Source organism: Myodes glareolus, chromosome 24, assembly GCF_982192425.1.
Source record: "Myodes glareolus chromosome 24, mMyoGla1.1, whole genome shotgun sequence".
In the NCBI taxonomy this organism is placed as follows: Eukaryota; Metazoa; Chordata; class Mammalia; order Rodentia; family Cricetidae; genus Myodes; species Myodes glareolus.
Window position 1 is genome coordinate 18635116 of NC_142049.1, and position 15406 is coordinate 18650521.

General features: G+C 38.9%; 1 protein-coding gene across 2 annotated transcripts in view; it reads left to right on the forward strand.

Annotated features, from left to right (window-relative positions):
* The window catches only part of Ntrk3 (neurotrophic receptor tyrosine kinase 3), a 376580-nt gene that overhangs the window by 343252 nt on the left and 17922 nt on the right, over positions 1-15406 (forward strand). Inside the window, exons 16-17 of one of the 2 annotated variants that reach the window (XM_087901410.1) lie at positions 8117-8158; positions 13018-13176. In XM_087901410.1, coding sequence (XP_087757536.1) covers positions 8117-8158; positions 13018-13176 — 201 coding nt within the window. The remainder of the gene's footprint in view (positions 1-8116; positions 8159-13017; positions 13177-15406) is intronic. The other variant, XM_087901411.1, reaches the window with a different exon arrangement.

Here is a 15406-nt window from a genome sequence, read left to right on the forward strand (position 1 = left end):
GTTTAAATACCAGAGCAATTTGGTACATCATCTATTTAACACATGAACAAGTTCTTAAACAGCCATTTTTACATGGCTCCTTTTTCTTCCTGAATTTATATTTTCATTCCAGTTACCACACTGAATTTTATCTTTATATAATTTATTTTTATGCTTGAAAGCCCTTTATTGGCTACTCTATCATAGTTTCCTGTGACAAAAAGTGTGTATGGAGATTTAGATTTAATTTTTAATGTCCAGTGACCATAAGTTTCTAAATGTTAAGAGATTTTTTTGGAATGAGTATCTGTGCAATTATTAACAATGTGAAGAAATAGGCAGTAGATCAAAATAATATCTCTTTATACAAGTTTTTGATGGCTATAGAAGAGAAAAGTAAACTATGAATGGAAATTTATCTCCTCTATTTACCAAATACCACATGTATTATTAATGAACTTATTTATTGTTAATACAGAGGGTGATTCAGGATAAATTCCATCCCCCCACCTTTTTTTTTGATCCAAAAGCCAGGATCAAAGCAAAGCAATATATGTGAAGGAAAGGGATTTTTTTCTATTGACATATGACTCAAGTTTTTAAACTATTTGCCTAGGCTGTGTATTAGTCTCCTATCAAGGATTATTTTGCTTTTTTTCTCACATGATAGCCTTTTAGGTTTATTTCCCTTCCCAGTTTGTTTATTTATGTATTTATTTATTTATACTTTGGAATTGGAGGCTCTGAGTACATGAATTGTGTTCTGTTTACCCAAGACATTGCTAGGCTACTGGCAATTCTAAATTTAAGTTTAGAAAATACGACTATTAGGTCTGAGGATCTGCAAACTACCTGAAAACTATGTCGACTGAGGTCACGCTCTGAGGTTTTCATGCATCTGCAAGCTCTGCAGACTCAGGAGTGCAGTCACTCCGGCAGGTATGGTTCACTGTGTCTTTTCCATGGGAAGAAGTCTGTCTTTCCGTGGAAAGGCTTTTCTGTCAGTGGGGTTTGACTGGACAGACTAAGCAGCTGGCATACACAAAGAAGTCCTATATAGCTATATAAGGAAAGAGTGGACTCTTGTTAAGAAAGCAAAGCACCAGACAGAGCAGCATCTGTCATAGCCAGAACCTGGAAACAACCTAAATGCCCCTTGACCGAAGAATGGATAACAAAAATGTGGTACATTTACACAATGGAGTACTACACAGTGTGAAAAAGTAATGGCATCTTAAAATTTGCAGGCAAATGGATGGATCTAGAAAAAGAAAACAGACTGAGTGATGTAACCCAGACCTAGAAAGACAAATATAATATGGACTCACTCCTCAGTGGCTTTTAGACATAAAGGAAAGAAAAACCAGCCTACAGTCCACAACCACAGAGAACCTAGACAACAAAGAGAGACACACATGGATCTAATCTATATGGGAAGAAAGGACAAGAACTTCTGAGAAAGTGGGGAGTGTGGGGATTATGAGAGAGGGTAGAAAGGGATGGGGAAGGAAGAGAGGGGAGCGGAGAAAAATATACAGCTCAATAAAACAATATAAATTTTCTCCATAAAAATTATAAAAAAGGTTGAGGATCTGCAAAATACCTCAAAACTATGCACACAGAGGACACACTCTGAGGTTTTGATGCATCTTCAAGCTTTGAAGACTCAGGAGTGCAATCAATTCGGAAGGCAGGGTTCCTTGTATCTTTTCTGAGCGAAGAAGTCTGCCTTTCCGTGGGAAAGCTCTTCCCCCAGTGGGGGTTGACTGGATAGTCTTACCAACTGGCGTACACAGTGGAGTCCTGTACAGCTGTACAAGGAAAGAGTGAACCCCTGTTAAGAAAGCAAAGTACCTGTGTTAAAAAAAGTGTGGGGGGGGGCAGAAAATAAGCTAGAACAAACAAGAATTGTGCTATATATGAGGTTGAGAGTAAGGTGACCTAGTGGTATGGGCAATAGTAGAACTGTAATTTATATAAAAGGATCTTGCTTTGTGCTCTTGAGATTGATAAGATATTTCCATATTTTAGCAGTTTTGCAAGAACAACAAGTGGCATTAAATAAATTGGAAAATGAAAAGCCAAAAAAATTTCTAAAACTCGAAAAGAAATAAAATAGGAAGTCTATTGGTATAGTAACTTTGAAGGGGCAAAGATAAAGCCAGACCTTCTGTTCTTCTCTAATCAGTGTGTAATTTAAGGACAGAAAGAATTGAAAGCAGTGTAGGTGGCTTGATGTTGAAACTATGCACACCTTTTTAGCATAATTAAGAAGTGAAGCTAATATGTTAAGAAAAATTAAATAACTTATTAAGTTCTAGAAATCACAAATTTTAGCATAAGAAGAAAATTAAAATACAACGTCAAAGGAAGCCAAGCCATCCTAAATTTGAGTGTGGATAAAGCAAAATTGTGAGGTTTTTTCTCTTTCAACAAAATGATTTCCTAGCTCTGAATTTCCCACTATAAAGACTTAGAAGTGATGACCACCCTAGTAGCCCTGAGCACTCAGGAGAATCCATACTATGGCCCCAAAATTCCATTGTGCATCAAAAAGATGCGGAAATCCTTGGAGAAAGAGCTTCAAAGGCTCGGACATGAAATGTACAAGAGAAGCCTAGAATATTCTTTCATGTCAGAAAGTGAAGGTGCAATCAAAGACTACTGGGGTTATATGAGAAGAGAGAGGCACAGCTTTCAGAGGTTTCCATTGGCCAAAGATGGAAGGAAATGAGGCATCAAAAATAGTCCCTGCCGCAGACCGAAGCACTTCAAGTGTGTGTTTTGAAAAGGAGCAAGTCCTGGAAACGCTTTTCAGAAGCAAAACAAAGCTCTCCCAGCTGACCCTTGGAGAAAGCTGGGTCCGCTTGTCTTATTGCTATGACGGATAACCAGCAGGCAGCGACTTAAGAGAGGAAGCATTTATTTGACTCAGAGTTTGAGGGAGTAGAGCCCATCATGGAGGGAAAGGCGTGGTGTTGGCAGGAGAGTGTATTGCAGCTGATTGCATTTTGTTGGCAGTCAGGAAGCAGAGCCTGTATGGGAAATAAGATGGGGATAAAACCTCAAGACCCACCTCCGGGGATCTATTTCCTTCAGTAATGCTTCTTTTTAACCTTTCAGTAGTGTACCCTAAGCTGGGGACCAAGCGTTCAAATACACAAGCCTCTGCGTTCAAATTGCCTTCAAACTATAATGCTAGGGGGATGAATTCGCTGTTCTAACATCTAGCCAATAAAGGGAAACAGTCAAGCAGCCATCTTGCCTAACTCATATAAGTTGTAATCGGTAGTCACATGGCAGATGAAGGGAAGTTTTTGTTTATAGATTTCCTGCTAATAGAAGTAGAAGGAATGGTATAATTAGGATGTCATCCTTTTGAACCACTAATAAAATATGGATTGGGGCACTAATCCTCAGTGGCTGCTAACATCACTAGGTAAAAGGGGATTTTATAGTGAATGATCAGACTTTATTCACTGATAAATAAAAGAGAGATATACTTCATCTCACTTTGTGTTTCAGAGGAAGCACATAGCAGCATTTATGAACTTGGCTCTGATCCTGACTGTAAATACTTAGTCAGGTACAATCAGGCGTAATAGGAGGAGCAGGCTGCGTCCCGCCGCCTGACTAGCTTAGCCCCGGAAATAACCACATAGAAATTGTATTAATTAAATTACTGCTTGGCCTATAAGCTCTAGCCTCTTATTGGGTAACTCTCACATTTTGATTCAACCCATTTTTAATAATCTGTATGTCACCATGAGGTTGTGGCTTACCAGGAAAGATTCAGCATGTCTGACCTGGCAGCTCCATGGCGGCTCTCTCTGACTCTGCTTTCTTCCTCCCAGCATTCAGTTCTGTCTCCCTGCCTACATAAGTTCTGCCCTATCACCAGGCCCAAAGCAGTTTCTTTATTCACCAATAAAAGCAACAAAAATACAGAAGGACCTCCTACACCAATCGGGTGTTAGGAATAAAGAAAATCTAAACTCTAAGGAATATAATGAACTAATCCAGAACATGAGAAACGCAGTGGCCCAAATGACCCAAGAAGATGAGAGCAAAGGTTGAGACCCCAAGAAACACTGCTAAATTGATCCAACTTTACAAGAGCACCCTCTTTGGCATACATGCATGAGCACATGTATGCAACTACACACACACACACACACACACACACACACACATACACAAATCACTGAGTGGTATTTGATGCTAAGTGATTAATGGTAGTTTGATAATGCTTCAACATCTTATCCTCAACTGTAGCTTCCACTGTGCCTACTCCTTTGAGTCTGATTCAGTGCGTCTCAGCGTTTATCTGTAAACGATGACATAGAAAATATTTTAGGTTTTACAAGTAGCAACTCTTTCACAGCATTAAGGGGTTTTATTTTGCAGCGATTCCTCTCTTGGCCCCTGCAGTGTGGAAGCCGCTATAGATCATAGGGAAAGAGGAATGCCAGGGGTGCGACCCATTAGCATGTGCTACTTATATGATGATTGATATATATGTATATGATATATATCATGTGTGCTATAAGTCTTTACTGACTATTATGGGAAAAAAGGCATAGCTCAATGAGCCTTGTTTAGTTCACTGAATTTGGGGAAAATCCCAGGTTTCTGCATTTTAACAAGTCTGGCATACACTCATGAGAGGTGATTGGACTCAGGAGGCCTGTTTTTTAGTAAGAGGATTGAATCTCAGATTAAGACAAATGATTTGCCCAAGGATCTGTAGGTAGGAGAGAGAAGAGCTCTGTTCATGGAGGAAACCCACAGCTACCATGTCTTTCTGGTCTGGGCCGCACTCACGGCCAGCGAGAAAACAGGTAGAACGTACCGGGAAAGCATTGGAGGAGAGAGCAGGAGCTTTGTGGTACATGGGACAGTGAGCTCATCTATATCTTTTAGAGTAAGGGTGAGACCAGACAAGACGAGGAGGAAAAGAAAAGGGGGCTGTGGGGTACACCTGCTATTCCCACATGGGTCTGGAAACTAGAGTTGTCTGCTATCGGGGAAAAAAAAACCAAACAACAAAACAAAACAAAACACAAGATACCTTGTTGGAGTGGAACTTCAGACAAAGCCCATGTTCTTAGTTATCCGTGTGTCCTGTGTAGTATTCATGGATATAACTTAGTTGTTTTAGATTGAAATTTATCTGGGCATCTTGTTGTTTTATCCAAAGCCTTACTGATATGGGAGTCATATTGTGAGCGCCGTTAGCACGGTTTTAGTGGGTAATGGGTCAAGTTCTATCCACTGCAAGGGAACAGGGTCACCAGGAAGCTGCTTGGACAGAAGGTCCAGAAGCGGTTTCCCTGCTTCGTGTAGGTTTGGGAACAGTTGATTACTCTTATAGCTCCGTAGCTAACAAATGCCTTTGGAATGGGTATCTGAAACTGGAGTTGGTCACCTACCTGGTATCCTTACTAGGGGTCTGGATTCCTTCAAAATCTTCATGGTCTCTGGTTTTAAGGAGAATTTTATGGAGATAGTGTGACTCATGCTGTTTCATGCTGATGCCCCTCTGTCTGGAATGATGGTTTTCATGGGAAGCGGACTTAATAATTAGAGAAGGGTCATAGTCTTAACCCGACATACATGATGGTCTAGAAGCAAAGACCCTGGTGAATCCTGCACAGGTTCAGTGAGAGAAACAAAAGAACAGGTCTTGGGATCCCGTGACCACCTAATTTCTATAGACTGGCATCTAAACCCAATGAACAAAGCCTCTCCTAAGCAGTTCCTCCTTTTAGGTTTCCTAGTTCCCACCTTTGTTGGTCGTGAGAGTGTCTAAGAGAGAACAGAGGAAAGCCGTGATGGACAATGGAAGGTGTCCCAAAGCAGACAGGGCATTGTTCCCAAGAGTTCCAAGTTTCATTTCCTAGACTTTTTTTTTTAAGAATTATTATTCGGCATATTTCCTGGATCTTAATAGTTTATGTTGCCCTTTTGCAGGATTAGCTTGAAGATCTTTGAAGCTGTCCCTTCGACAGCTCTGACACAAGCTGATATTATTCATGCAAGGCTTGGACAACTCATCCTATTTTCTTCTGAGAAGTGGGCACGATAGAGGCACCTGCTGCCCAGGAACAGGGACAGGATGAAATAAGAGACTATATGGCATCATTATTCATTAATTAGTACTGTTCTTATCTCTGAGACTATGGCGTCCTGATAGCTTTTGTCTGGGTAGGTTTTAGGGTGGAGATATTTGTCGTGAGCGTTTTATCATTATGAATTACTAGACCACTACCTTTCCCAGACTTAGTCTTCTAGTTCCGCTGGAAGGAAATCAATTTGAGTTCTTAAGAACAATAAAGGAAGTTAGATTTGCTATGCTGTCCAGGACTATGTGAAGATGTATACAGTGAGATGTGTGTGCACATCTCTGCACCAGTGATACCCAGTACGGTTTTGTAGCCATGATTCTGAGGCAGCTTTGTTGCTTAATTCATATTTTGAAGGTGACGAAACTTACGTTCCTAAAGGCTGAGTACTCATCAAAGATCATACTAAAATTTGGGACTGGTTTTGTAATTATAGGGACCTTACTCCTTGAAGAATGGAGCATAAATTTCACCCACAACGGTGGTGCTACTCAAGAGTCTTCTAAAGGGGGCCCCTGTGACCAGCTAGTGTTCCTCTGACACTTGTCTGCTCCAACACTTAGACCCGTCATGGTTCGCACCCCACACTCTTGAATACAGAGACTTGAATTTAAAATGTTCTCTGTAATGTATATAAAAAACCACCAACGAGACACATACTAGCATCAAGTGAAGGGTTCCATTATTTAAAATTATACACCCAGGGTGATGTGTTGGTACATCACAGATTTCTGTTCCTTTTCAGTCAAAAGCTCCGATGAGACAACCATTCTCGCATATTATATCACAAACACACTTCTTTTACAAAACTGATATTTTTATGTGTACTTATATCTGCTGGTTTCTGTCTGTATATTCAAATGTTTGTGTTCGATTTTATCTTGGAATTTTAAAATGCGTTATGTGATCATTGTAAAATTTCAAACACTATAGAGATACATATAACAAAAACTGGGACTTTCTTACTTGCATCTCTAGAGAAAATTATGGCTTAGTATATTTCTGGGCTCCTTCATGTCATCCACAACATCACACACGATTACTGTGTATTTTATTATGTCTACGTATTTCCATTTTACATGAATGAGAATGACGAAGTATATTTATCAATAAATTATGTTTTCTTCTACTACAGTTATTGTCTTGGACATAATTAGATATCAGTACAAGTAGCATTTTTGCATTCTGTTTTAACTTTCATATATACCTTTGAAAATGAGCATATCCGTGCTTTTAGAAGCAACAAAGGAAGCCCTTGAACCAAATAATTTTGCCTACACACAAGGAAATAGTTTTCTACTATTTCTGCAGTGAAACTGATGGATTTCCAGACTCTTGCAACATCAGTGTGGGTCAGATAAAACAAAAACTGTACCTTCAGAAGCCGATTCCAGTCTCACCACTGGCATCAGAACATCAGGCCTCACACCTTCGCCAGCATCAGATAGCAACCTTTCTTTTCCCTTTCTATCAAATGTCTTTTAAATACATGTCTATGCTCTTTTACCTGGCATCTCTTCATTTGTTTGTGGCCATTTGTAGCTATTTTGTGGTTTGTCTGCTCTTAGTCTTTCCTCATCTGTCTGTCAGTTTGCTTGTCTAACCAATGTAAAGGACTGCCGTGAATCCCATGGATTTTAATTCCTTGTCTGTCCCAGCACTGGGGAGGCAGAGGCAGAAGGACTTCCTCCAGCTTGAGGCAAGCCTGGTTTACACAGAAACTTCCAGGCCAGCCTGGGGCTACATAGCAAGACTATTTTACAAAAATTATTATTAGTAGTAATGATTATAATAATTTGTATGTTACATATGTTGCAGATATTTCTGTCATTTGTCTTTTGATTATGAATTTTGTCTTTGCTATTTAATTTTACAAAATTGTGTCTATAAATTATATCCTTTATGACTTTTTAAGTGTATGTCATGTAGGAAGGTCTTCTACTCCTGAGGTTATACAAATACCTTTATAAGTTTTCTTCTAATATTCTTATTGTTTTGTTTTTTATGTTTAGCTCTTTAATCCATCTGGAAATGATTTTTGTATATGGTGTGAGGTAGGTATCTAAGTGTATTTTTTAAATGAATAGTTCATTGTCCCAACACTTTAATTACTAACCCATCATTTCATATATTAAACGCTAGTATTTATACATGGTTCTGCTTCCAGGCTTTCTATTTTGTTACACTAATATATTGTCTATCCTTATGCTAAACTCAGAGTGTTCATTACATAGTGCAATAAAATATTTTACTTATCTGATGAAACAAATCCCCATCATTGTTCTAGTTCAACAAGTCTTTAATTAAGCAATCAGTACTCTGGATAAAGTTTGGATTCCTTTTGTCAGTTCCCATAACACATTCCATTGGGGCTTTTTAAATTTATATTGCACTGAAGTTTGAAATTATATTTGAAGAATAAATGAGAGGCTTATCCCACCAAACCTTTTAATTGAAGAAAATGATATAACTGCATCTAAGTGGGTCCTCTTTTGTATTCTTTTGCCTGAACAGACATATACATCTAAAGCCGAGTTATGTCTCAGAGTTTTAAACACTTTCTTGATATTATACAGTTTTATTTTTCAATTTCGTTTTGAGTTACTATGGTATTGTTAGGTGCAGTTTGTCTATTGTGTTTCTATTTGGATATCTTACTGAGTTATAATAGTTTCAATTTCTTTTTAGTTAGTTGTTTTGAATAATATGCTATTTCCAGACAGCAATTTTGATTCTTGTTTTAACATTTTATTATATATTTATTTTTAGACATAAATATTTTGTTAATTCTTTGAGAACTCTTCATACCATCTGTATGATCATATTTATGCCCGACTCCTCTCTGTAACTCCTTCCGGATATATCTTAGCTCCACAATCCACAAACTTTGGGACCTCCTTTTCAAAATATAGTAACTCATAGACTTGACTTTGTTCTGGTTGTGTGTCCATCCACTGAAGTATGGTTGACCTATCCTAGAAGACTGTTCTTCCCTCAGAAACCATAAAATCTCCCTAACGCCTCAGTCAGGGGTTTGGTCTCATGACCTACTCTCCCCTCCGTGCTAGGTTGCTGACGCATGTGCAGGGAACCGCAGCAGCTGTGAGTTCAGGACCGCATGGTTCCTGTGATGTCCAGAAGACACTGTTTTTGCTCTGGTCCTCTCTGACCTCTGGCTCTCCTCCCCTCTTGTTTGTTTTCCCTGAGCCTTGAAGAAGGAGTGTGATACAGATGTCCCATTTGTGGCTGAACTTTCACAAGCACTTACTCTCTGGAGGTTGACCAGTTGTTAGTTTCTATGTTAAGCACCATGGGCTGCAGAAGGATACTTTCCTGCTGGGGCCTGAGAGTTGCACTAATCTAGGCATAGAAAGATAATGTATTTAGAAGTCAGTTTGGATACTGTGTCCATTTAACAAAATAATTACTTTGCTACATTGCCTAGGATTTCCTGGACAGCTTTGCAAAATCAAGGAAAGAATGACCTTTCTGTTCTAAGGTTTTTCAGGCATTGTGATATTGAACCTGTTAATTAAAAGAAGTTTTCTTCCTTATTCATAGATTAGGGATTGCAACCAGAAAACAATAACTTTAATATCTTTTGAAAGAATTCTTTTTCTTTATTTGCTTTTTAATTAGGCAAATGAAATAGTAGATTTCCTAAAGTTGTTTTTCTTGTGGTATATTTGGAATATAATACAATAAGTTATTCAGATTTGGCATTTATGTTTGGAACAGAGATAGCTCTATTAGTGCATATAGATACAATCTCTTTATCTGTATTTATATATTTGAGATTCTATGTTGTTAGACCAATTCTGCCTTTAGAGAAACTTAAGCCATAGAGAATGGTTTGAGAAAGTGTCTGTGCTTTTCACATTGGAAAAATACAGATCAAGAAACCTTAGTAGGACTCACAAGACCATCTTTTTGTTTTCATCACATGTGTATTTCATTTGCTATAAATTTAATATTTTGTTCTCAAATTTTCTATATTTTCAGATTTTCACTAATATTTTCCAGTAAACCAGTCACTGAACTTGTATTTTAGGAATTACTGATTTTTTAATTTTAGTATTTTACAGTTTTCTCTTCTACATTGTTTATTAACCTGGACAAAGATTTTTATGACTTTGGAAAGCAAGCAATTTATTACATAGATCGAGTGAGAGTTTTGTCTTTTTCATCTCTGTTTGTTTAGGCACTGTTTTGATTTATACCAAATCAGTTTCATTTTTACATTTTGTTTTTATTGTTTATTTCTTTTTATTCTCTTTATATATTTTATAGGGCCTACTTCCTTTTAAAACTGAATCTTTTCTTAGTGTAGTTATATAAAACTACTCAAATTCTATATATTTTTCTTAAGATTACCCCAATTTTTTTCATAGGGTTCAATGGTAAGTTCTTGCTCTAAAAATAGTTTTAAATATTGTTTTCACCAAATAGCATTTTAGATGCTCCCAGTGAACCTTTTAATAGATTGATCCTTTGTTGTCATTTCCAGCTTTATTTGGTAAGGGAGATGTTTCTTGTTCTTATAATGGACTTATTTTTCCTTTGAAATTTCAGATGTGTTTGAGGTTTAATATGTGGTTGGAGTTTGTAATTAAAAATAATTTTAGTGTGTATTAGTTTTCCATTGTGGTTGCTTCATCGGTTTTTAAGTCTTATAATATTTTGCTCTTTACAAATGTAAAGATCTCCGTATATTTCACGTAATACTATTGTCGTACCTGAGAACACAAGTTCAAGATTATCATAATGTTGAATTTTTTCAACTTTGTATATAATAGTCAATTGAAGTAAACATGACATAAGCTTTTCTTAATATTAAATTGCTGACATTCAAGGTTCCTTAATAAAGGAAATTTAATTGGCCATACACATCTGCATATTCATCTATATGAAGTTCATGCTTGTGTGTGTGCATATGTTCATATATGGCTGATTATATTTCACTTTGATTGCCTGTATTCTCATTGTTTTATTTTCAGTATTTTGTAATTTTGTTTTAAGTACAGCTTTTCTAAATAAGGTAAACCTTGATTTTTAATCTAAAATTTCCTCCCGAGTTAGAGGCAGTAATAACCCGCTTATACTATCTACAGAGTTTTAGACTTCTCTTCCATTTTGTAATTTTTGCTCATTATTGCGGCTCTCCCCATTTGTAAGATGGAAGATTTTGGTGCTGCTGCCTGAAACAGACTGGGAAGCTGTATGTAGTACTTTTTATTCTTCCGGAAGCTGCTCTAAGTTTTTCACAAGCGCAGTTAAGTGTAAATTGTTATGATCAATAATTGATTGGTATCTATAAGTGTTCTTTCTTCTCTCTTAATGATAAAGTCTTTATTGGGCTTTTAATTATTTCCGTATCTACTCTTCTCTGCACTTACAGTTAAAATCGTGTGGAAATTTCATGCCCCATAATTAGCTGAGCAGCAGCAGCAGTGGTACTGTTAACATTATTGGTGATATTACTTACTCCGTGTTTCTATTTTATAGGAAGTCCTTATTAGTTACTGTATTACCTTTAGTCACCAGTTTAGCAAGCATTATTCAGATTTACGTTGCACATTGTTGTGGTCTGTTTGCTCTATTGTTGTGGAATTCAAGTCATTGCATTTCGTGCACACCTCTTCCTCTGTTCTTCTCAAACCATCCTTTATCAATTCCTGGTGATTTTGTTTGTGCTTCGTTTTCTTTGGATGGCTGTGTGTAGTGAAGAGTCCTGGTCTTTCTTTCTCAGGCGGGGATACCTTGCTTTGTCTTTACAGTCAATGCGAGAGTAGACTGATTTCAGAAATCCCAGGTGACAGGTGACTTTTCTACAACTCCTGACGATCGGTTTCTCCTGAGGCACTTCCAATGGATAAGACACTCACTATCTGTCCTTTCAGATAGGAGGTTTCCACCTCCTTAGCCATCCACTTCCCAGTGCTCATTGTTGACATCCATCCAACTGGTCCATCAGGGAAAGATGTTCATGTTAGCAGTTTACTGGGCCACACAACCCAGAGCTCCTTCCTTTTCATGCCAACAGCAAGCACTTTCGTAACAAATTTCACCTACTAATCCAACTTCTGACATTCTGCTTGGTAATAATGCAGTCCATGCCTGAGTCTTGGAACATGCTGTGCACTTTCTTTCATGTGGGCTAGTCTCTCTAACCCACTGGCTAGTGAATATTTATGCAGAGCTTCGCCCTCAGTCATAACCCAAATGTCTGACCCTCTCGGTCACTTTCTCTTACCCTTGACTCTCTTGGGTAAACACTAAGAGTGTCTCTTGAGGCTGATTTTAAAGACCATATCCTCCGTGATGGATCTTACCAAGCATTTTGAAGACTCTTCTTTGTCTCCACTCGATCTCTTAGTAACACATGAGCATCAGGGGCATCTTGAAGTCTCTATCCTGTTCACATGAAACGTAGATCCTACATTGTGATGAAAAATTTAAGCGAGAGAAGAAATTAATAATCTACAGATTAGCTGTCCGTAGTGTATATTTGTGCTTTGATTACCGTTGTCAAGGGGTCTATCTCAATGCCTGTGGCCACTTTGATGCCTGGAGCTCACACCATGATTCTCCTGGCTCAGTTTCCTTTAAGGGAGATTTTAAGATTTTATTCTAGCACCAGGCTCTTAGGTCTCTCTCACTTCAGATCACCTTTTAGTTTTCATGCTCATTGTTAAGAAATCTACCTTCTCCCCTCAGGTCTGACCTATAGGTGTTTTCAATATGCTGTTCACTGATGTGAGCATCTCTATTCACCTATGAGTTCAGATTACCTAAAGCATGACCACGTTAGGATACAATGCATGGAGGGTGCATTTATATAAGAAAGGTAGAGACTTCTGGTTGATTTGGTCTGTTTGATAACTCTTTGTGCCTCTGTCTTTACCCTTTTTAGGTAGGAGGACACACCATGCTCCCCATCCGCTGGATGCCTCCTGAAAGCATCATGTACCGGAAGTTCACCACAGAGAGTGATGTGTGGAGCTTTGGGGTTATCCTGTGGGAGATCTTTACCTATGGGAAGCAACCATGGTTCCAGCTCTCCAACACAGAGGTAACAAAGGGACAGGTCAGGATCTGGTCTGGGAGAAGGTTGATGACAGATATCACAGAACAGAGAGTGCATCCAGTGTACAGACAGTGGGCTATTGCGGGAGCAGAGTGGATGCAAGCAATATCAAGGGGAAATCCTAGTGGAGGAAAGTTTGTAACTACAGAAAATGAAGATGACTGCCATCTGAGCTTATAGTCAGAAGTCTACACTGAGGCATGAGTCAGGCTTCTGTCTGTTCTACTACACATAAACAACTGTCACTACAAAAATAAAGCATTTCACCAAGGGGAGAAAATCAAAACAAAGAGCAGCTGTGAGCTTTCTATCGTGCCATCTTGTGGCAACACCTACTACTTAGCGTGTCTACAGAAGGAGGTCCCCAACGTTCCGAGCTACCCCAGGCACAGGGAGGCACGGGTCCCAATGTGTTAGAAAAGGCCAAATTCACATGGTTAATAGAGTTGGGTGCAGGTGTCCAACTACAGTACAATAATATATGTTATCATATTTGTGTAATTTCAGTTTGTAATGAGTTATGCCAGTAGATGATGCATTTTGACAGTAAATAATGATTGTCAATGGGTACTTCTCTATGCATCTCTGGGGCAGTAACTTGAGAATCTTCACAAAAACACAAAGAAAGGGGGTTACTTGGCATCTTGGAAGAAGCTGTCTGTCAGAGAGTACTAGACAAGAAGACGGCTTGGCTTGTGCTTTTAGGAGTTTTCTATTTTTAAATGACACACCTTATCTATGTGCAGAACAGAGCCGTGTTGACCCAGGAATTCAGCACAGTCCGCAGACAGTATGGGTGGGACTCCTGTGGCAGCCGACTTACAGAAAATGTCAGCATTTTGCACTCTTTTTATTTTTTGAAATCGCCACCACTAAGGATTTTTGTATTAAGATATCATTTTAATATTCAAGAAAGCATTCTTTTCTTAAAAGCTATGTTCATTTCCAATCTTCAGTGTCCCTGACCATTTAAGCACATTTCAACGACCAAAATGTAAGGCTGGGGATGTGGTTCAGTTGGTAGACCGTTTGCCTAACATGCAAGAAGCCCTTGATCTTCTGTGCTGCATATTCAGGCATGGCGACCCCTGCCTGTAATCCCTGCACACAGGAGACGTAGGTGGCAAGATCATGAGCCCAAGGTCATCCTTTGTTTGCCTGAAAACCAAACAAGGCATTTCTTCATATCCGTGATATCTTATGATACAGGTACTCAATGGGACCTGGCCTCAATTTCCAAAGTAGAACAAACATTTTAGTGGTCTTAGAGAATAAGGAAAGAGTGTATATAGAAGTTCTTTGTTGTGGATTTTATTTAAATTGGTACTCTTTCCCTGGGGGTATGGTATATACACGCATTTGCACATATAGATACATGTATGTGAACTTATATGCATGCAAATACACACATGCCTGCACCTGGGCTCAACCTCCATGGTATTTGGTAACCAAAGAAAGAAGAATCCTTGGATGGGGGTGATGTTGGTGTTAGCAGAACCTTGTCATGGATCCCTAAGATGGGTGGAGCGGCTAATGGGGTGCTTATAGCCTCTTCGAAGATGATGCTGTAGGGCCCTACCCTTGAAGGCAGGCTTTCTTCCCTCAACTCCTTCCCTTGCTCCATCTACAGCAGCAGCTGGGTATAGGCAGTCACTGGTAATGGGCGACACAGTGGATGTTTACAACCTGGCTGGTTCTAATTTAGAGAAGATGCCAGTGGGTGTCTTTGGTCTAAGCATAAGCAGCAGCTATTGCAGCTTGACATAGATCCTTCTTCATGAAGGTGGAGAGAATAGAGGTGAAATCTGGGAGAGATCTGATGCCATGGTAAACACAGCACCTGGAGACTTACCAGGCTGGCAAAGAAATAATTGCAAAGTGCCATCCCAGTCTCCATGGTGCATGTGAATAGTAGGAGCTGGCACAGTGAAGGTCATTCCTGGTCAGCGATGTGAGATACCCAGAAATCCAGGATAAAGCCCTGTTCTGCAGGATGCTGAGATAGATGGGGGGGGAGGGGAGAGGACCAGCAGAAGAGAAGAACCGAGGAAGAATGGGAGACAGGGATATTCTTACCCAATAAAATGCATGCTAATGGGGAAGACAAGGCAAGCATTTGCTCATATACCAGAGTTCAGAAAGTGCTTTGTTCCCTTTTTGGAAAATGCAGATATTTTAGTTTCAGTAAAGAAATGTCTAACCTCCTAGAAGAGCC